This window comes from Carassius auratus, unplaced genomic scaffold (assembly GCF_003368295.1).
Source record: "Carassius auratus strain Wakin unplaced genomic scaffold, ASM336829v1 scaf_tig00217130, whole genome shotgun sequence".
NCBI classification, from domain to species: Eukaryota; Metazoa; Chordata; class Actinopteri; order Cypriniformes; family Cyprinidae; genus Carassius; species Carassius auratus.
In genome coordinates, this window is record NW_020528909.1 from 92948 (window position 1) to 115160 (window position 22213).

The 22213-nt window shown below is 36.0% G+C and overlaps 1 protein-coding gene across 1 annotated transcript; it reads right to left on the minus strand.

The window, feature by feature from the left end:
• Positions 1-2144: 2144 nt before the first annotated feature.
• On the minus strand, positions 2145-21701 carry LOC113100050 (cell wall integrity and stress response component 4-like). The gene is made up of 11 exons (XM_026264919.1): positions 21592-21701; positions 10884-11204; positions 10471-10782; positions 10262-10330; positions 9754-9822; positions 5217-5294; positions 4876-4938; positions 3140-3226; positions 2920-2948; positions 2407-2475; positions 2145-2271 (listed from the first exon to the last, which is right to left on the minus strand). Exons 1-11 carry the CDS (start codon positions 21650-21652, stop codon positions 2152-2154), a joined length of 1278 nt encoding a protein of 425 aa, XP_026120704.1. The 5' UTR covers positions 21653-21701; the 3' UTR covers positions 2145-2151.
• Positions 21702-22213: the final 512 nt, after the last annotated feature.

Consider the following 22213-nt stretch of genomic DNA (forward strand, 5'->3'; position numbering starts at 1 on the left):
TATTGTAAATTTATACGGAGTGTTAATGACTTCATTTGGACAACTTTAAAGGGGATTTTCTCAGTATTTATATTTTTTTCATTGTTGCTTTCACAGTTCTGTAAATGTGTTAGAAAAAAAGAAACACCCTCTGAATGTGTGAGAGTTCACCCCCATCAGTCCAAACTGGGTTCAGAGATCATCAGTTGTGTGTGGGTTAAGATGCCAGTTCCTCTTCTTTCTTCAAGCGAGTTTCTTTAATAACCTCTGCGGTCAAACACACTGAGTTCTCACAGCCAGCAATAACATGTTTCCAAACCTCAACAGTGAGATCACTGCTCTGAAAATATTAGAAAGAGACGTGACGTGCGGCCAAGTATAGAAACCCATACTCGGAATTTATGCTCTTCACCAAAATCATCACAAGTGCACACACACACACACACACACACACACACACACACACACACACACACACACACACACCGTGGCAGTGAGCAGACTCTACATGTAACAGTTTTACAGAACACATTCAGGGCTTTTCAGAGATGACAGATGATTGGCTGTTTCACCGTGAACACTTTCTCTCCTTGGTCAACAAAATGTCTGAAATTAATTTAGTGTCACTCTTATAGAAATATGATCATATTTTTTAATTATCATTTAAATCAAAATTTTACATTGTGTGTCATAAATTAACATCTCAGGAAAATGTTATGGGGTTTTAAATCAAAATATGACTGAAACTATATGTTATGAAACAAGATGTTGATTTCATAGATGTGCTCATATGAGGAGACTGGGACTAAAAGTATGAGACACAACAAATGAACAGAGAAACAAATCATATTTCAATATTCTGTGAAATATTATATTTTATTATGAAATCTTGTCAATTATTACTATTTTCACTACACTTTTTTTCATTACATGTTGCCCCAAAAACACTATGTAAATTAGTTTTAGTTTACAGATACATATAAAAACTGTTATGGTCATTTAACACACATTTTAGAGAAAAGAAAAACAATATTGAATCATTCTGTTATAGTTGAAAATCATCTTTTATACAATCATCTTTTTAACCAAACCAAAGTTAAGTTAAAAAAATATTTCGTCATTCATTTATATATATATAAATATTTATATATATATATATAAATAAATGTGTGTGTGTGTGTGTGTGTGTGTGTATGTGTGAGTGTGTTTATATGTGTATGTATGTTTGGCATGTTATGTTTTATTTGTCAATAATAAAACATAATATTACAAACAGCTGCTCAAATGATTCAAACACCAGATTATCAGAGCCTGTCCTCCAACAAAAAACTACCGTGTAGGTCGTTTGTGCAAGCACCTTATTACGACCTATATTTACGTTTTAAAGTTAAGCGTCTGTCATCATGAAATGACGTATAACATCATTACCAATCAAAACGCACGTTTATTTAAATGCAACGGTGTGGGCGGTTTACACCGATCTCACAGTATTTCTACATATTTTACTAAGTGGCTTATTCGTCCAAATGTCCAAACCTAACCCCAGACCTAAACCTAACCCTCACAGAAATCATGCTAAATTATGATTTATTGAGCATATACCTTTTCATGCACATCTGTTCCCTGGGATCGAACCCATGATAGCATGATTACATATCAAGGTATAACGCAATAATCTACCAACTGAGCTACACGAAACGCAAATCACAGTGCAAATAAAAGAGTACAAAACATTAATATGAAAACGACCTTTTGCCGATAGGGGCGCAATTGTAGTATACGCTCTGATGGGTCGTATTTCAGGGATTTGGACAAACGACCCATACGAGCGTATCTGTTGGAGGACAGGTTGGATTATCATTGCTGTCTCATTGTGATAAACACTTACATCATCATGTAGCTTTGCTGTTCTCATAATTAGTGCAAGCTGACAGTTAATTATCTGTTAATTAGATTAGATGTTAATTATATCCTGTTTTTTTTCAAAGCAATTTACATCTGGATCATTGGTGCTCTCCGGAGCCCTAATAACACAATAATCTGACCAGAATCAGCAATAACTACTAATAAATCAGAGCTTGTTTCTCAACATGTGATATTATTATAATGGCACTGAATGAAATCATCAGAAGTCATGGTTAATATTCCTCTGCTCATGTGGTTTCTGTATAATTATTTGTCTGATTTGTGATGGTTCTTGTTCACAGAGGCATAAAGTTGACTGCAGTTTTCCTGAGCTCCAGCTTTTGTTCCTCTGATGGAAGCGTAAGTCACTTTATCATCACAGCGAACCTGAATCAACATCACAGTCTCTGTTTCAACCCACAGTTATTACAGAATGAGCTTTGAGCTCAATTCAAGACAGATTTATGTAAGAATAAAACTAATACAGGTCACGTTGAGGAAGATCAAGAAGTGTTTGCTCACCTTGTTCTTCTTGGCTCTGTTTTTACTGCACACAGTAACTTCAGTATAAGTCACATCATCTGTCTGCTCCTAAACACGAGTGAAAATACATCAGATCAAGCTGTTAAAGACTCATCCATCACTACTGTGTGAAGAAGACTCATTATTTTACTGCTAATGTTTAGCTCAAATATCTGTAAAAACTTCAGTTTCAGTGAAAATCTACATGAGATTATGATGAACGATCTAGTGACAGGAAAATGACCACAGCAACTGTCAAATACACACAAATATTAAAATATACATGAATTACTGAAGATGAATCATATTGTTCACTGTGAGCAGAACGAATGGAAATGTTGATTGTGTCATTGTTTCCTTTATATTTCTTTCTATCTGTGAGCTTTAGAGCAGAAACAGTAGAAATACACTAACTTGTGCTGATCTAATGTGAGTAATAAGAGTGTGATATTTCAGAGTCAGTCTTCTGTGGAGCTTATGGTTATGAATAACTCATAGATCAACAAAACTCACCACAGAGTCATCAGTCTCTCTTCTGACATCTGAAAAATAATGACATGAGAACAGTTATGATCAAACTGTCTCTAATGAAGATGACAATCAGTTTCTAAAAGAGTCTAGAATAATTCTAGTGCTGGAATAGAAACATTATTTCTGTTAACTCTGTGATTTCTCATAACTTCTTCAAAACTTTTCCTGCTGTTACAGAATATGAGAAACTGTAAAAACTCACCGGCTCTTTTTTTACGAATCAGCCAAAGAATCAGAGCAGGAAGAAGAAGAGCGACCGAAACACCGACAACAATCACAATCACAATCACTGAGAGAGAGACGATAGAGAGACACGACTGTATTACTGTGTTTAACCAAATATAGAGAGATAACAAACTACCAATAAAATGATAAATGACACATTTAACAGCATGCAGTACTTATTGTGATTTTATGGTAAGTTTATTACAGCTCTGCTTTTCTCTGAGCTGCTGTCACTTCAGGGTTCAGTAGATATAAATTCTACATTATCTGAAAGCTTACAGTAAAAATAGTCGATTAAAATGTATTAAACAGCTGGTTGAGCAACACTGTGAACACTGCATCAATAGTACCGTGTTATTAATACTGACCTTCTCTACGGTCACTTTCACTACAGTTAGGGTGACCATTCGTGTCATTTTTACAGGACAGGTCCTTGCCAGGATTTCTATATTGCATTATATTTCCAGGTTTTTCTCTGTTTGCGCTCCACAGATCGATCGTTGTATGACATCTATGCACCGTGAGAGCTATAGAAAGCAGATGGCTCTGTTCGAATCGCTTTCTCTGTACTGTGATTTCATTCACGATCTGTGCAGCGCTGCTTTAAGATGAACACACACACCTCATATCACTGATCTATAATAGAGAAATTCTTGCTAGTCTTGTAAATGACAAGCAGCAATCTGTTTCTGGATATATTATGTGTCAGGTAAATTCACCCATTAACCACACGGACCCTTTAAACCCATGTGAATTTCAAGTTAAGCTTCATTTTTTATATATATATTTTTTAAACATTTATTTGACAGTTGAGTAACATTTTAAATTCAGATTAGATTGAGACTTTTTGTGACACTTCAAGACGTTTCAAATATTTAAATTCCAGCCATACTTACAGTAAATCTACAGAAGAACAAATGTTTCAGCTGAGAAATAATGCTGGTTTCCATTCTACTAATAATTAAGCTGGTGTCTGATATACAGTGTTGCTATGGACACCGGTGAATATTAGGGGATATCTGATGTAGCTGAATGCTACAATCGACCAATCAGAATCAAGTTTTTTAGAGAGTTGTTTATACGAGCTGAAAGTTATAGAAAGGATTGTTTAAGATCGTGGGTGAGAGTGACATCTCTTTCATATTTAATAAAGTTACTTTTCACATAACAGTATTAGTTTTCATATTTAAAGATTGTAGATGAAGTACAAGAGAATGAAATAAGAAAATGAATATATAAATTACAAATGAAGCATGTCTTGAGTTAAAGTTTGAGTTAAAGAAGACTTGATACATTTAGATTCTAGTGTGATTCTAGTGTGAATTCAGTGTCTGAAATGAAGATAGTGATTCTAGTGTGAATTCAGTGTGATTCTAATGTGATTCTAGTGTAAATTCATTGTCTGAAATGAAGATTTCAAATGATGAATCATATTGTTCACTGTGAGCAGGACGAATGGAAATGTTGATTGTGTCATTGGTTCTTTTATATTTATTTCTATCTGTGTGCTTTAGAGCAGAAACAGTAGAAATACACTAACCTGGCCTGATCTATTGAGACTAATAAGAGTGTGATATTTCAGAGTCAGTCTTCTGTGGAGCTGACTCTGAAATTGTCTGAAATGAAGATAGTGATTCTAGTGTGATTTCAGTGACTCAAGTGTTATTCTAGTGTGAATTCAGTGTCTGAAATGAGAAGGATATACAAACACACCCTGATTCTGAAAGATTGGTGCGATGTCTGGATTCAGTGTTGTTTCTGTAGTTGAAGTTACAACTATTAAAACATAATGGAAATAGAAATATCATACATTAGTGCATGAAGACAGTATTAAGACATTTCTTTAACACAGTGCTGTAGTCCAGAAGTTTATATCAGTTATGCTGCTGAAAGCTGTTCATATTAACATGGAATGACTTTGTATGTTTAATAAATGCTCACTTTATGAGTTTAAACATTTAAACATCTAACCCTCAATTCTATCATTGACATACAATGAAAAATGTTTACATCAGCTTTTATATGGGGATAATAATACAGAACTGCATCCATACCCTGTTGATCAGTAAATCCAGATGTGTGTGCAGCTGCAGTGCTCTCAGAGTTTGGGGTGTTTAATGATTTCTGATTGTCTGTACAAATAAAGGATGCATTTTTAGTTCATATACACCACATTTTAGAAAAAAACATTTTATGGTTTAGATCACTACTATTTCACAATGTCAATATGTATGAAACTGTCAGAGAGTCAAACTGATCTCTGAAAGTTTTCTCTAATCTTCATTTGTTTGAAAAGAGTGTTTCCCAAAACAGACCATGTGTCCAATGATAAATGTCAAGGCCTTTAACGTTTAAATAAGTCTTTTTTTTTTCTGTAAAGCTGTTATCTTAGTGGATCAGGAGTTAAATAGAGGATCTTATAGAGCTGATGTATCTGATGTCTCAAACCGTTATCCATTATCTCAGTCAGTTATCATTATTAGACAATTAATGCACTCAGAAACAATGAAACATTATAAAATAAAGATAATTGTGAACAATTCACATATCAGGCTATACAAAAATCCACCGCTAACTCTATGGGCGCCGCCATCTTGCCTACCACCATTACTGTGTGCCTGTGAAGTGTGACGGTGTGACACTTGCCGGTGACCTCTAATGACATTTCAATGAAAGTGGATCCTGCTCATTACAGAAAATGTCTGGTGAAAGGGAAGATTGGGTAGATGATGTCAGACAGTGGCCAAAACTAACTGATAAAGGTAATTTATTGACAACATAATGTACTAATGTTAAAAAATGTCATGCAATTAAGAAGTGTTTTAATTGATAACAACAATAAAAACCGAATGGTGTCATTACTAGCTGTGTTGCTAATATGTTCACAAGCTTCACAAGTTTCAAATAACTATTAAGCAATCCTTACAAATATTCTTGTTTGTCATAACCCGACCGACCCTGTCCATTTAGGACCGACCCAGTTAATAATTTTTCCCCTTTTAGTCCAACCAACTTGCCGATTGTAATTGCGTTAAGACCCACAGATTTTTTTTTACTCTTCAAACAACTAATACAAATGCAATAAAATGTGAAACACATGCATTTTCACACGCTCTCACGCCACACATCCATTTTCTCCGCTCGACCAGGAAATCTGTGTAATCCGTATGGCCATAAACATGGGCAGTCAATGTGCAACAAAAGTTCGTGAATTTCACAAATGGTTTCATTCCAGGACTGTAGTTTTGTGCTGTTGTTAAAACAGCCAACCACATAACACGCTCTTCTCGGCTTCACTGGACAGCATACGTAACATTACTAAAAAACAATAAATAAAAATAAGTTTTCCTACAGCTAAAATCTGCTACAGCCGCCTACAGGACCAACACGCTACTTCTGCTAATACCTTAGCAGCAAGGCACGCAGTAATGGCGGCGCTGCTTTACTTCCTTGTTTCGCCGGATTTGTGTATATCTAAAAAAATGATTTTGCCTTGACACAGACTGCATGTTTTATTTTGGATATAGTGGTCAAACATGAAAAACATATTTTCCACATTTCCAGGAAAAAAAAATGTGAATTTGTTTGTTGTACAAGCAGATTCTAGTAAAATCATGTCAGTGATTTAGTTATGTAACCCACTCAAATAATTGAGTTGATGGAAGATTTGTGTCAATATTTCTGATTATTGAGAATTTATTTTTTCATGTATGTATTTTATTTTTCTTGCTTAATGCATAGCATGTTCAGGCATGTAAAGTATATTTATCTTTTGTATACATGTATTTAATTTTTGCGAAACAGAATTAACTATTAAAACAGTGCATCGACGGATGCTGATGTCACTTACATGCCAGCTCGTGGTGAGCACGATATGAGCCGCATTTCAGCTGCTGCTAAATCTTTCTGATTTCATTTCTTCTTTTAATGTAACGTATGCCTGAAATGTTTTGTTGCATTAGTGATCATTGGATGCTGTGTGTGCTTGTTGAGATCTGACTGTTTCGTCATGTCGTGGTCATTTTGGATTCATGCCAGGAGGGGAGAAATTAGTTGGATTTTAAATTAGTTCGTAAGAAAACATTGTGTTTCACGAGTTCACGCTTACATATAATAAGCTGAGGTAAGGTATGCGTGTTAGTGATGTGTCGTTCTTGAACGATTCGTTCATTTTGAATGAATCTTTAATGTGACTCGGTAAGAACGAGTCGTATCGGGGGGTGATTCGTTCATGCTCAATATTCTATAGGTTCTGTTCCACTAGTAGTAATCAGGGGGGCAGGGTTTCATATTTTATTGAAGCACCCCTGGGCGCCGCCATAGGCTAATGGACCCCCACCTGCTGTTAGCATTCAATTGACTCGCATTCATTTTGGCGTCACTTTGACAGTGAATAACTTTACATCTGAGGCATTTTAAAGACTGCATTTATTATTTCTAAAGAAACACGAAAATGTATAAAAGGCTGCATTACCTTGTATCTTACGTTATGGTCCCGTAGAAGCAGTTTTTTGTAAAAGAAAATAGGCTAACGATTGCGTCATAACCAGCCACTCTCTGTTGCACAGTAAAGAAATTACCAAATGGACCGGAGGAGAAGCTCGCAGACAATCTTTTACTGTCTATGAGGCTATCAGGGGGACGTGGAGGCATAAAGTCAAGGGAGAAGCCCATGGAGAGTCCATAAAAGACACGGGACAAAATTATTCAACAACGTCTGGAAGATTCGGTGGGTGATTCAGATTTCTCTTGGATCAGCGATTAGAAGACTTACAGGTTGCTCATGTGACCTCTACGTCATCAAGTTCAGTTTGAGTCTGAGCAGTACGCTCGACCCCCAGGAAGTGTGTACTTCTAATTGACTTCACTTGTCTACGTTGAATTCAATGGGGTCGCTGTGTCCATTTCTTTTACTGTCTATGGTAGTAATTCACCTGTGCTAGTCAATGCAGTCTGAGCCGGAAAGAGAATTGATTAGTTCATCTTTCTGGTCTTCAGGTTGTTCGTTCTTTTGTCACATGATGTGACATCATTGGCTAGAGTAATTACAACCTTCCTTACAAATAGGTGCATAGTACTTATTATTTTCTATTATAATTATTGGTTATGCTTTAAATTTTGTCCATATGACCATTTTTTTGTTTTTTGTTGTTGTTGTTTTTTTTAAAGTGGATTATAATCTTCAAAAATGATCTTGTTGTATGATTTATGTCTTTTGAGTTCACCCTTCAGATTAGACTATAGAATTGTAGTGTTACGTGTTTAGTATTCAAAATGTTATTTGCTTTTAATTTGTCATTATGTCCTTTTTGAGCAATCTTCTTGTACATATAATAGGAAAAGCAATTATTATACCAGCAAACTCAAAATTAGATTAAAAATTAACAAACTAGGCTATAAATACTTTGTATTGTAGGCTTGGATTATTGTATTATTATATAGCCTAATGTTTATTAACTGATAGACAGTCAAAAATACAAATTAATCAATATTCTATTTATAACAGGGTTTTATTTATTTATAAAATAATAACACACCACAGATCCTGAAGAAACAGTAACAATAACACAGTGACAGAAATGTCAGAAATAGCCTATGGGTCTGTAACGTGATTTAGGCATGACTCGACCCGAAGACTTGTCAGACAAGAGATGAGGTGAGCTAATCACAGACTGAAGACCCAGGTTAACAATGAATTAATATTTTCTGTATCTTATAGCATTTTAGTTTTGTATTGTTTGTAGTGTGATCAATGTTTGCGTAAGTACTAGATGTGGTGGGGAAGTAACATGTAACATTTTAATTACATTTTGCTAAAATGAACGAAATGAACCAAATGATTCAAAAAAAAAAAAAGATTAGTTCATTTTGCTGAACGTGACTCAAAAGTCCGACTTCCAACTTCCCATCACTACAAGTGACTTTGTGCGTCCCACCTTGTTCCATTCTGTGACCCACAGTTTGAAAAGCCCTAGACTAACGTAACGCCTGTTTCACACATACTCCGTCTGCGTTAACAATCGCTGCACTGCTGCAGATGCACCGCTCCTTGAACGCACTGATGGACCGCAACCGCGTGCGATGTCCCTCGAGTCCTCCAGCTCTAGTTAATACTGAATGTTTAACATTATATTTGTTGCATAAATATTTTAAGTAGACAACCTTAATCTCTAATAACTCCATTCTGTTGTCTGTTGTTCTGTTGTCTGAATATTGCACTTATCACATGCTGTGATTTATCGGGGCTTTTAGGAGCTCGTTATTGAGCCAGATACCAATGTGCATCCCTAGAAAATATGCAGCTAATAGAGCACATTTACCGACAAATAAAACACTGTTTATCATCCCAGTGATGTTAACACATTCATTACATGAAGAAACAAAAACCATTGTCATTGAACAACTCTCTCATAAACTAACCACTCGCTCGACTCTTCAGAACAAAACTCTGTGTAAAGACCAAAATATCTAAACTTTAAACAGGTCTTTCCTTTATTTAAACATCTCTTTCAGTTTCAGTTGAAGTGATAACATGTATTTGTTAACCTGGACAATAAAGGATTCAGTAGAACGGTGTATTTCTGACTGTACCTGGTGTAGAAGTAGCTGATGTAGTTGTGATGTAGACTGAAGTCTCTGCTGTTTCTGAATCAGCTCGAGCTGAAAGATGAATGTTAGTTCAGATGCATCAGAATACAGAAGATGTTCATTAGTTAACACACAAGATAACTAACACTATCTATCATTATATTAGCACATCTAAGACTCTTCTACATCTGATCATGAGATTGTTTTTTCACCTGAGATCTTGACAGTGTATGAGACTGAGGTTGATGAGATTGTTTTCTCACATTTGCATCACCCTAACTGATATTATTCATTTTAAATTAGAATATTATTAAATTTTTCTTTTATAATATTTAAGTTAAAAAAATAATAATTGTTCAGCTATTTTGAAAGCCCTAGTGTAAATCCCAAATATATCAACTTTATACACTAACAGGTCTTTCATTTGAAACTTTATTTAAACAAGTGATAACATGTATTTGTTAACCTGGACAATAGAGGATTCAGTAGAACTGTGTATTTCTGACTGTACCTGGTGTAGAAGTAGTTGTTGTAGTTGTGATGTGGACTGAAGTCACTGCTGTTTCTGAATCAGCTCGAGCTGAAAGATGAATGTTAGGTCAGATGCATCAGAATACAGAAGATGTTAATTAGATAACACACAAGATAATTAACATTATCTATCATTATATAAGCACATCTAAGACTCTTCTACATCTGATCATGAGATTGTTTTCTCACCTGAGATCTTGACAGTGTATGAGACTGAGGTCTTGAGTTGATCTCTCTGAGTAACTTCACATCTCCACTCTCTGTTGTGATCTTCATTCAGGATTGTTGTAGTCAGAGTGAAGATACAGCGATCTGATGGGAATGATATCTGATATCTGGAGTCTGAGTTTGTCAGTTTAACACCAGCCTGACTCACCCAGAACAGATCAATTCGTTCAGAACGGATCCAAGCATCACAAGAGACTTGAGGATATGAATATGATGAATACAACTGACAGAAGAGAGTCACAGAGCGACCTGCACTGATCTCAGATGAAGAGACTGAAACACAGAATAACACACACATCTGACAATTCAATCATCACGAGAAGTTAAATGAAGAATTTGCCCTTTTTAAACTGACCACATAATCATTAAATTACCATGAAGAACATGCAGATAAACACGAGCATCAGTTCCTTGTTGTTGATCATTCACATATTGTCTGCAGAAGTAAGATCCACAATCTTCTTCTGTGACGCTCTTGATGTTCAGAGAGCAGTCAGACTCCAGACTCCGTCTCTTATGTCTCTCTGTGTCTGTCGTCTTTATCCCTCCAGCAAACAGTTCAACTGTTCCTGAATGAATGAATCTGTTATAGATCCATGTAGTTGAGTTACAGTCATGAAGAGCATTATTACAGGGCAGACGGACATCTTCACCAGAACTGATGAACACATGAGCATCATCCACTCCACTGAGACCTGAAAAACAAGAACACATGAGTGATTATTATACTATATATTAATAAATGAATACATAAACACATCAGCATTAAAGGATTCAGATCATGCAGTCTATTTCCTGATTTAAACAGTCAGTTCACCCAAAAATTAAAATAAGCCCGTGTTTAACTCACCCTTGAGACATCCTCGGTGTGTTTGACTTTCTTCTAATTTTCAGTTTTAGGTGAATTAACCCTTTAATGCAAACACACTCTCCAGAATAACCTATTTATATTATTAAAATGTGAAGTTACATGAGATGTATTAAAATGTAATTTATTCCTGTGTATTTTCAGCATCATTACTCCAGTCTTTAGTGTTAAATGATCCTTCAGAAATCATTATAATATGCTGCTGGATTATTATTGATGCTCAGTTATTAATAATGGTTCAGTGGTAAAAGTTTCTGCTGCTTAAAATTTCCTGGACACATTTTTTTTTATGATTATTTGATGAATATAATGTTCGAAATGTGTGAAACGTGTCAGAACTGAATATTGTTAACTTAATTTGATCTATACACAATCTAAATACATAACTGATGCTTTCACTTCTTTCAGTCGTTTCCTGCAGGCCATTCAATTCTAGAAATAATATCATTTAGTTATTAGTGATAAAACTGGGCTGTTACTGAAAATGTTTCCACTATCCACGACTCACATGTAGAAAATGAATACAAAAAAAATGTAACTGCTTGCGTACATTTTCAAAACTTTGCCTCTTTTTTTCTCTAAACTTTACACACAAATCCATCACATCTCTCACAAAACAAAGCACTGCAATCAAAATACCACAAACACATCTCAAAAGCAAACATTTGTCTTATGTTTTGTCTTATGTTGCAAAACACCTTTGCCATAATATTATATTTTTGGATTTATCATATAAACAGTTATTCAAAAGCTCTTCTTTCATGAGCCCCTGTGTACACTTCTGAACAAGATAAAGTAACTTGATAGAGAGATGTTGAAAAATTCACGGTAAACATAATAGCAAGATTGAAACCAAACTATTTTTTTTACTGTAAGTATTTGTGGTTGTGAATACACACTGTAAAACCAAACAGTGAAATTAATCAAATTAAATTAGTTAATTGCTCTCCAATAATAAAGAAAGTTCATTGTACTTAATTTAAATAAGTTCTGTAAACTCAAAATTTAGTTGTAGTAAGGTGAACTTAAAATGATTGTGTTTTCTAATTCCCAGCATGCTTTGCATCAGAAAACAAGAAAAATAAATGTAGAAATTAAGTGTTATTTTGTGTTTTTACACAAGATTAACATAAAGGGACATAAGTTAGTACTTAAAGTTACAGGTTGTAGGACCTGCCACTAGAAGGCGCACTACCAAAACAATAACAATCGCGTGGTTTGATGAAGCTAAGAAGGAGCATGGAATTATGGGATTTGTTGTCTTCCACCCATCCGCTGACGACCATCAATCAGACGGAAAGATAAATCTTGTATTTAATGCGAGTTCAACGATTTGCGCGAGTAGATTACATACAAAGTCAATGCAAAGACGCGATCAGAATATGGATCATACGCATCCTCGCACGGGTCTAGAGACGCGATGCCCCGCGTTTGGCGTGTATGCCCTATAATACTAATCTTGTTGATCGTTATGATAGCGTTATAATATGTTTTCTGTAATGATACGAATCAAAACAACTCACCTGTCGAGCAAAACACAAGCAAGATCGACATGTCTTTTTTAGTTGAAGGTTGTCGCTAAGCTACTTCCGCATTTGTCCACGACACTGTTGTCACGTGGTTTCTACATCAGTAAAGGCGGTAACAAAGGGAAACTAACGTCATTGACAGGCGACTGCACTGCCCCGTGTCACAGTTTAGAAAGGGGATTTTCCCACGATTTACAAGTAGTTGAAAACATTAGAGATATAGTTAGTAATCAGCTGGACAAAATATATAACACTAGCCTAGTGTTTTTTGGATATGTTACTGCAAAAATCTTACAAATTGTACCTTTAAATGTTGTGTTATATTAGAATTTACAAAGGTTTGTGTTATGTTGGTTTTGTAGTGTTACCGTTGTGGTGAAGACTAGAGCATTTTGAAGAGAATTTTGAAGAGATCTCTGTCTCTCTGAGGCTTGAAGACGTGCTGCAGCAGTGGATCACTCCTGAGTACTTGATCTGTGTATTCTGGTTCAAATAAATATGGTTGTGAAAAAAAAATGTAACGTTGTCTGTTGATATATTGAAATCGTCTTCCATTGCAATTTCCTGTACATCTAAATATGTTTAGATCTTCACAGTGAAAGGTAACACTTCCGAAATCTCTGTGTAAACCAAAGACAGTAAGTGTAAACAATGTGTGACGTACAAGTGCAAGAGATCACTTCCAGCGCTTTCCGCGCTTGCGCAGACTAAGACAGAGCATGCGCAAACGTCACACGACAATAGGAAGCATCCGCGTCCACAGATCAGTTGGACGTGGTTGTGTACAAGAGGTAAAAACTATATAAATTCTGTTCGTTTTCTTACATAAACCGCTCGTTTCGTGTCTTAGGTCATCAATGTGTACTTACGATGGGGAATTGTTTAATTTGGACTCCTCTGTGCATGCTCTTTGAGGTGGTGACCATAGACCTCCATTATATGAGGCACAGACAATAACGGTTTGACCTAAAAATATAAAAATGGGAAATACTGAGGAAACAAAGACACCTATCTTGGATGCCCTTGAGGTAAGCTAAAACATATAAAAATTTAATTTGAAAGTGAACCATCCCTTTAACTTAAAACATTAAAAAAACACTTAAATGTTTTGTGTAATCTGTTACAAAATATGTTTTGAGTTCTGTGAACTTGTTAGGGTTTACAGTGCAGTGTTACACAGTACAAAGAAAAAAAAATCCATTGTTAAAAACCTATAGCTTGACCTTTGGCCTCTGTAAAGCATGATTGGTTGGTGTCGAGTGAAGCACATGTGAGGTGTTCGTGTGAGACACTGATGAATTAGTGTGTCATTCTGATCAAGCTACTTCCTGTTAGATTTTGTGAAACAACTTGAATCAGATCATCTTCAGACCATGACGGCACAAAGTTATGGATTTCTTGCTGATATACCAAACCGTTATTGTTAAACACATCATGATGGCACAATGTCAAAATGATTTTATCTCTTCAATGATCCATTTCTTGAAACTATGCCTCATATTCTCAAAACAGTTAACACAAATCCATAACGTCTCACTCAATTCCCCAAACAACCTATTTTCAGATCAGAATTTAGACGCTCTACACTCAATACCATTCACTCTTGCTGAAAAAACTAACTTTGCCCTCAGACATCACACACAGGCCCTCACACACACACTACAGTATAGTCTTACACACTGGTGAGATCAATTCAAAACAATACTACAAAAAACAAAAACCACATCTTTGGTCTGGGACAGACATCACAGTCTATACTGGCTCTACTCAGGCAGCGGGGGTAAAAACCTCTCAGATATGACTGATCCATCCCTGTCACACATCAACTGTAATTTCTAGTCAGGCTTCTTCCATTCCTTAGTCTCTGTGTCCTACACAAATAGAAGTAGTGATTTTATAAAATGGAAGCAGACAGAAACTATATTTGTATGTAAGGCAGATTGATGCATGTGTTGTAACAGAGTACAGCTCTCAAAAGTTACAGTAGAGTACACCGAGGTACATCTACCTGAATGCTTCTATGATCAAGGGGACGGTGAAGCAGCTTAAGTTTGGCTGGACTCACAACCCAGCCTCCCTCATAGTCATACCATGGACAAGGACATGGTCAACTAGTGGCACAAATTTCATCTGAGACTCCTGGTCTCCTTGCCCCTCATCCTCACCCTCATGCTCCTCCTCTTCCTTTTCATTCACCTCTTACTCCACTGCTTACTGTTCTTGCTCATCCTCTTCCTCCTCTTCCTCCTATCTGAGATCATCTCTGAATCCGGTTTGGACTGGTTTAACCCACACAGATCTGAGATCATCTCTGAACCCGGTTTGGACTGGTTTAACCCACACAGATCTGAGATCATCTCTGAACCCGGTTTGGATAGATGATGCTGTGAATATTCACACATTCAAATCACAGTTCCTCTTCTTTCTTTAGCTAAGTTTCTACAGAAGAACTTCTCCTTAATAAATAAAAATTGTAGTCCATTTACAAATTCACTGTTAGTTTCATTGGTGCAGCGTTTCTAAAATATTCATTTGAGTGATTTTATGTGAAGCTGTTGCTGTGTTTGAAATGCTATGCTATCATGCTACTCTTACTATTTCTGCAGTATTCAGTATGTATGCTGTGCATAGTATGAAAATGTTCTGCATGCATAGAATACCTGGATGACCTGAATCTGATAAATACAGTATAACTCAAGTACACTGAAATCAGTACAGAAGCAGTGTTCAGAATGGCATACTACCACACAACTCCTACTATATTGTAGTATGCTGCGTGAATACTGTGAATAGTAAGAGGATGTTCTGGATGCATGGAATACCCGGAATCTTCAAATGCATGAGTGAACTGGAGATGTGGAATAGTAATTATAAAAACCTTATATACATACATGTTACTGTAAACTAGAAACTAGTGTTGTGTATCTAAAAACAATAGCGTAAAACATAAATTGTACTTTAATCTCTACAGCACGTTTCTGATCAAGTCAAATGACATCATTTTCATCTCTATAGTGCTTTATACAGTGCAAATTATTTTAAATATATTGAATAATACAAATATTGAAGTAATATAAATAATAATTTTGTTGGCAGAGACTTTTTACATTAACTCCACCCACCAATGTCTGTCTGTGATACACAGCACTGCAAAAGATCTCCATTCATCTCTAATATCAGTAACACAGCGGGTAAAAGACATGCCCTTTACCAAACTTGTTCTAGGCTACTCCTTTTCCCATCACATATCAGAACAGAAAGCAAATTATTTTTCATAAAAATAAAGAAAATATTTGAAAATTGGAAATAAAATGTCTCATTAATAATACAGTGTTATTTATGAGGTGGTTGGCAGTATAGGTGTAGAGAGCTTTTTGTCCAAATAAAGTTGCATCCATTTAATAATATTATACTACAGTACAGAAATAAAAATATCTACCACCTAACTGCTATTTACACAATTATTATTAGTTCTGCTCAGTATGTAAAGTCCATTAATTATGAAATGAGTTCAATTGGGCAATGTAACATTCTTTACTTGTATGAATCCTTAATTGACAAGCCTTTGTAAAAAAAAAATGGTTAGTACATTTACTTGTGAGGTAACAACCTCAGCAGCTGTGCTGAATTAATGTTTTGTCATGTGACAACACTTTACTATACCACTTTGAAACATTTGTTGCTTATTATATACTGTTTCACACACTATTCTTAAAAAAAATTGTAGATAGTATACACTATGTACTGGACAGTAAACAGTAAGCAGGTATGCCATCTCGAACACAGCCAGGGTTCTTCATTCACACACCTGGCTGTGATGTTCAAGTGAACTCAAAGACCAAGATTAGCTGATTCAGGAGTGTTTAATTAAGCTGCAGAAAGTGTCCCTCCAGGAGCAGGACTGAGGAGACTGATGTAGCTAAAGCACAGATCTACACATACGACTAGCAGACCCCAGACCTGTTCAGGAGTCTCCCCAACACTGCACACGCTGAACGTCTCTACCTCTGGAGTCTCTACTAACCAGCTGATGACTGAATCAGGTGTGTTTGATTAGAGAGAGACACCATGGCCCTCACTGTTGCTGCTCTGATGAACTGATACAGAGGAGCAGAAGATGAACCCTAACCTGACCCTCAGTCACTGTATGAAACAAGAGTTAGGTCTTACACTCCATGATGCTGTACAACATATTACAGAGAGTCATCTTCAGATCTTCATGGACTCACCGATGACTCCTGGGTTATGAGTCTGACTCTCTAACACTTTTGGTGGAGATGTTGATGACCCTTCAGGCCTTATGCCTGTTTCTTCAGAAGAAAGACAGTCAGTGCTGATTCTGAGAACACTGCTGTCTGTCAGACGAGATGCATGAATGAGGAACTTGAGAGTTTCCACACATTCAAGGGTGTAAATGTGTCTTTCCAAGTGACGGAGATCATCAGAAGACAGAGGTATTTCATGACATGACAACATTGAGCACACGCTGGTGGAGAACAGATTTAGCTGCTGTAGATCTGTCAAACTGACCATCTGATGAAGACATGAGGATGAGAAACTTCTCATGATACTCAAGACTCTCTCAACCAGTCCCACGCTCCTTGAGGAATCCACGATTTTAAGTTTCAGGAGAGAATCTGCTCACTGCTGTCTCCACACTTCCATCAGTGAACATCTACAGCTCATTTATTTGCTGTATTTCTGCAGATGATTATGATAATAGTGATTAAGAGATCATCATATTCCATATACAGTTTTACAGAGATGTTTTGCATCAAGTCCAGAGTCAAGAGCTACTTACAATCTTGAGATGGTTGACAGCCGTTCTACTTTCATATCTAAAATAGAGTATTAATTTTAGCAGCTGTAGTGTTTCAGATCTGTGATCTCACTGTTGAGGTTTGGAAACACGTGAGTTAGAGCGCAGTAAAGCAGAGATCATCTCTGAACCCAGTTTAGACATACTGTGAACTCTGAATCATTCTGATGACAGTTTCTCTTCTTTCTTTCAGTGAGTGGGGGGGGGGGGGGGGTAAGGTGGGTTTAGTTGTGGTCATTCCAGTGAATAAGCCACCTTCTAAAGATCAGTATAAAAAGTCCATACATTAAAGATGCAAAACAATACTGTCATTATTCTTAACTTTAAAACATAAATATAGGTCGTAATAAGGTGCACAAATGACCTATATGGCCGGTTTTATTTTTTTAATTAATTAATTTTTTTTTTTTGAAGGAAAGGGGTACAGTAATAATTGGGCTAGTTTATTTCTATTGTTCTAGATTCCTTTCAATTTAATTCTAATTCCTTTTAGTTTTGGGAAGTCGTGGCCTAGTGGTTAGAGAGTTTGACTCGGGTTGTGGGTTTGAGTCTCAATACCACGACTGAGGTGCCCCTGAGCAAGGCATTGAACCCCCAACTGCTCCCTGGGGGCATAAATGATGCCCACTGCTCCAGGTGTGTGTTCACAGTGTGTGTGTGTGTGTGTGTTCAGTGTGATTGCACTTTGGATGGGTTAAATGCAAAGCTCACAGTATAGGTCACCATACTTGGCTTTATGTCATGCCATTTTATTTAATTTCTTGTAGGAGAAATTGATTTTGTTTAAGAGATTAATTGATTGTTTTCTTGTTTATAAATTCTATGAATTAATTTTGTCTCTTTAATATTATTTACCCAAAAGATTTTGGGCCCTATAATGCACCTGGCGCAATGAGACGCAAGGTGCAGCGCAAGTTTGCTAGTTTCAGTCAGGCGCAGTTCGCATTTTCCCACCTAGCGCCACATCATTTAATTGGCGCATTGCTATTTTAAGGAGCTGAAAAAAAACAGCTCAAACCTGGTCTAATGTCTGGCAAAATGTATATATATATATATATATATATAGATAGATAGATAGATAGATAGATATATCATCATCAGCCAATTGGCTCTTAATATTATTAAAATGTTCTCCAATGCTTCTGGGCTTCTTCTTATTGTGCACAAATGTGAATTAATTTTTTGTAAATAATATGATCACTGAACATAATCTAGATGTGCTCTGTTTGACAGAAACCTGGCTAAAACCTGATGATTACATTATTTTAAATGAGTCCACCCCCCCCCCCCCAAGATTACTGTTATGAACATGAGCCACGTTCAAAAAGTAAAGGGGGAGATGTTGCTTCAATTTATAACAACGTTTTCAGGATTAAGGTAATGGTGCTTCATATAACATTATCCAGAGAAACAAATGTTAAAAATAAATCCCCTGTTGTGTTTGTACTGGCTACTGTATACAGGCCACCAGGCCACCATACAGACTTTATTAAAGAGTTTGGTGATTTTACATCCGAGTTAGTTCTGGCTGCAGATAAAGTTTTAATAGTTGGTGATTTTAATATCCATGTTGATATTGAAAAAGATGCAAACATAACCCCAGGTATTTATTCAAAACAGTGGGTAAATTAATGAAAAAAAATAAAGCCTCAACAAGTGTTGACATTTCCCAACACCACAACAGTAATGACTTTATGAACTACTTTACTTCTAAAATCGATACTATTAGATATAAAATTGCAACCATTCAGCCGTCAGCTACAGTATCACATCAGACAGTGCACTATAGACCCCCTGAGGAACAGTTCCACTCATTCTCTACTATAGGAGAGGAAGAATTGTATAAACTTGTTAAATCATCTAAACCAACAACATGTATGTTAGACCCTATACCATCTAAGCTCCTAAAAGAGGTGCTTCCAGAAGTCATAGATCCTCTTCTGACTATTATTAATTCCTCATTGTCATTAGGATATGTCCCCAAATATCTCCCTTCTTAGAGAAAAATGGTATCTGTGAGGATTTCCAGTCAGGATTTAGACCGTATCATAGTACTGAGACTGCTCTCCTTAGAGTTACAAATGATCTGCTCTTATCATCTGATCGTGGGTGTATCTCTCTATTAGTTTTATTGGATCTTAGTGCTGCGTTTGACACAATTGACCACAACATTCTTATAAACATCTAAATGGTTTAATTCTAATATCACTGTAATCAGCACAAACTGGGCCATAATAATATGTAGCCATAATATCATTGATCATTGTTCTCACAAAAAATATTTTCTCATAACATGAGATCTGCAGTTTAGTTTAAGGATGAATCATTGTGCAAGTAATTAATTGCTTCCACTTGCATACAAATATGTCTATATTCATATCATTTTTGGTAATATAACATCTGCGTAATAACTATGGAATTTCAGAGTTTATCTCCATTTATTAATTAATTAGAGTAGCATATTTCATGTAACTGTGTATTAACTTGAAAACAGTGTTTAAAATCGTTGATTACTTCATTACCTTTATCTCTCCTGGAAAAGAGTTTGTACACATGGTCTAGATTGTCATACAGTGCACAGATATTTATGGCAAGTTCATTTTTTATAATCATTTTCTAGCCTTATCGTCAAATGACTACAGCCCCATTGACTCCCTCTGCCAATGCATTGATGAAATTAATAGTTGGATGTGCCAGAACTATCTTCAGTTAAACAAGGAAAAAACTGAAGTCATTGCATTTGGAAACAAAGATGAAGTGTTCAAGGTGAATGCATACCTTGACTCTAGGGGTCAAACAACTAAAAATCAAGTCAGGAATCTTGGTGTGATTCTGGAGACAGACCTTAGTTTCAGTAGTCATGTCAAAGCAGTAACTAAATCAGCATACTATCATTTAAAAAACATTGCAAGAATTAGATGTTTTGTTTCCAGCCAAGACTTGGAGAAACTTGTTCATGCCTTTATCACCAGCAGGGTGGACTATTGTAATGGGCTCCTCACCGGCCTTCCCAAAAAGATCATTAGACAGCTGCAGCTCATCCAGAACCAGAAGATCTGAGCATATCACACCAGTCCTGAGGTCCTTACACTTGCTTCCAGTTACATTTAGGACTGATTTTAAAGTACTTTTACTCGTATATAAGTCACTAAATGACCTAGGACCGAAATATAATGCAGATATGCTCACTGAATATAATGAATATGTTCACTCAGATCACTAGGATCGAGTCAGTTAGAAATACCAAGGGTTCACACAAAACAAGGGGAGTCCTCCTTTAGTTACTCTGCTGCCCGCAGTTGGAATCAGCTTCCAGAAGAGATCAGATGTGCTAAAACACTAGTCACACTTAAATCTAGACTCAAATCTGTTTAGCTGCATTTAATGAATTAGCACTATGCTATGTCTGAACTGATTGCACTGTATTTTACGTATTTACTGTATTTTATGTAAAATCATTTCCTATTTCTAACTTTTTTTAATTTGTTTAAAATAAGTCAATTTTTTAATTTCCAAAGTTTAAAATTGCTTGTTTTTATTTTTGTTATTATTTTATGATTATTTTACTTTATTTTATGTAAAGCACTTTGAATTACCATTGTGTACGAAATGTGCTATATAAATAAACTTGCCTTGCCTTGTCTATAAATCATGATATGTTTGGAAAATTGTGTATGCATATTTCTATGGCCATTTTGTGCGTACACAACATTTATAAACGAGATCACTGGTCACTATGTCCAGTATCAGCAGTACAGTATGTTCTGAAGCACAACACAACTAATAATAAACTGATCATGTTCAGATGAACTCTTTCTCAGATTAATTCACTAACTGTCTTGAAGAGAAAACACAGATGTCTTTACCTGTGAGAAGTGAAGAGAGAAAGATCAGTCCCAGCAGACACAAGTGACACTTATCAGCCATCTTCTCTTTCTGTCAGTCTTCCTCTTCATTATATTCTCTCAACTCTTTCTTTAAATACTCTCAGCTCTTCCTGTGTGTGTTCACTTCCTCTGATCTACAGACTGAGTGTTGAAATCCTGCTTTATAGTGAGACGATGCCAGTGCTGCTTGACTTTTCTCTTGGTAATATTGATTAAATATTATATTTATCCTATAGAAGACATTTGCAGAAGTTTTCTAAATGTTATGAAAGCCAGATGTGTTTTGAAGGGCTCATGGTCACATGACTGTAACAGTATGGAGGATGAGTAAAGCTTATTAAACCGTTGACCGCTCGAGTGTAATGTTTGTGCCTCTGGAAACCTCTGGGCTCCTTTAAAGATTTACTTTTAAAAATAGACCAGCAGGTAAACTGCCACAATTAAAGGAGAATCAGAGGAGCTAATGAATAATTGTAGACGGTGAGGGGAGTAACACAAATTAAAGAATAAATAAATAAACAAAACCTGTCAATATGCTTATTGGATATTAAAGCTGCATGCAGCAATGAAAGGGCCCTCACACCCGGGCTCAGCGCCACCC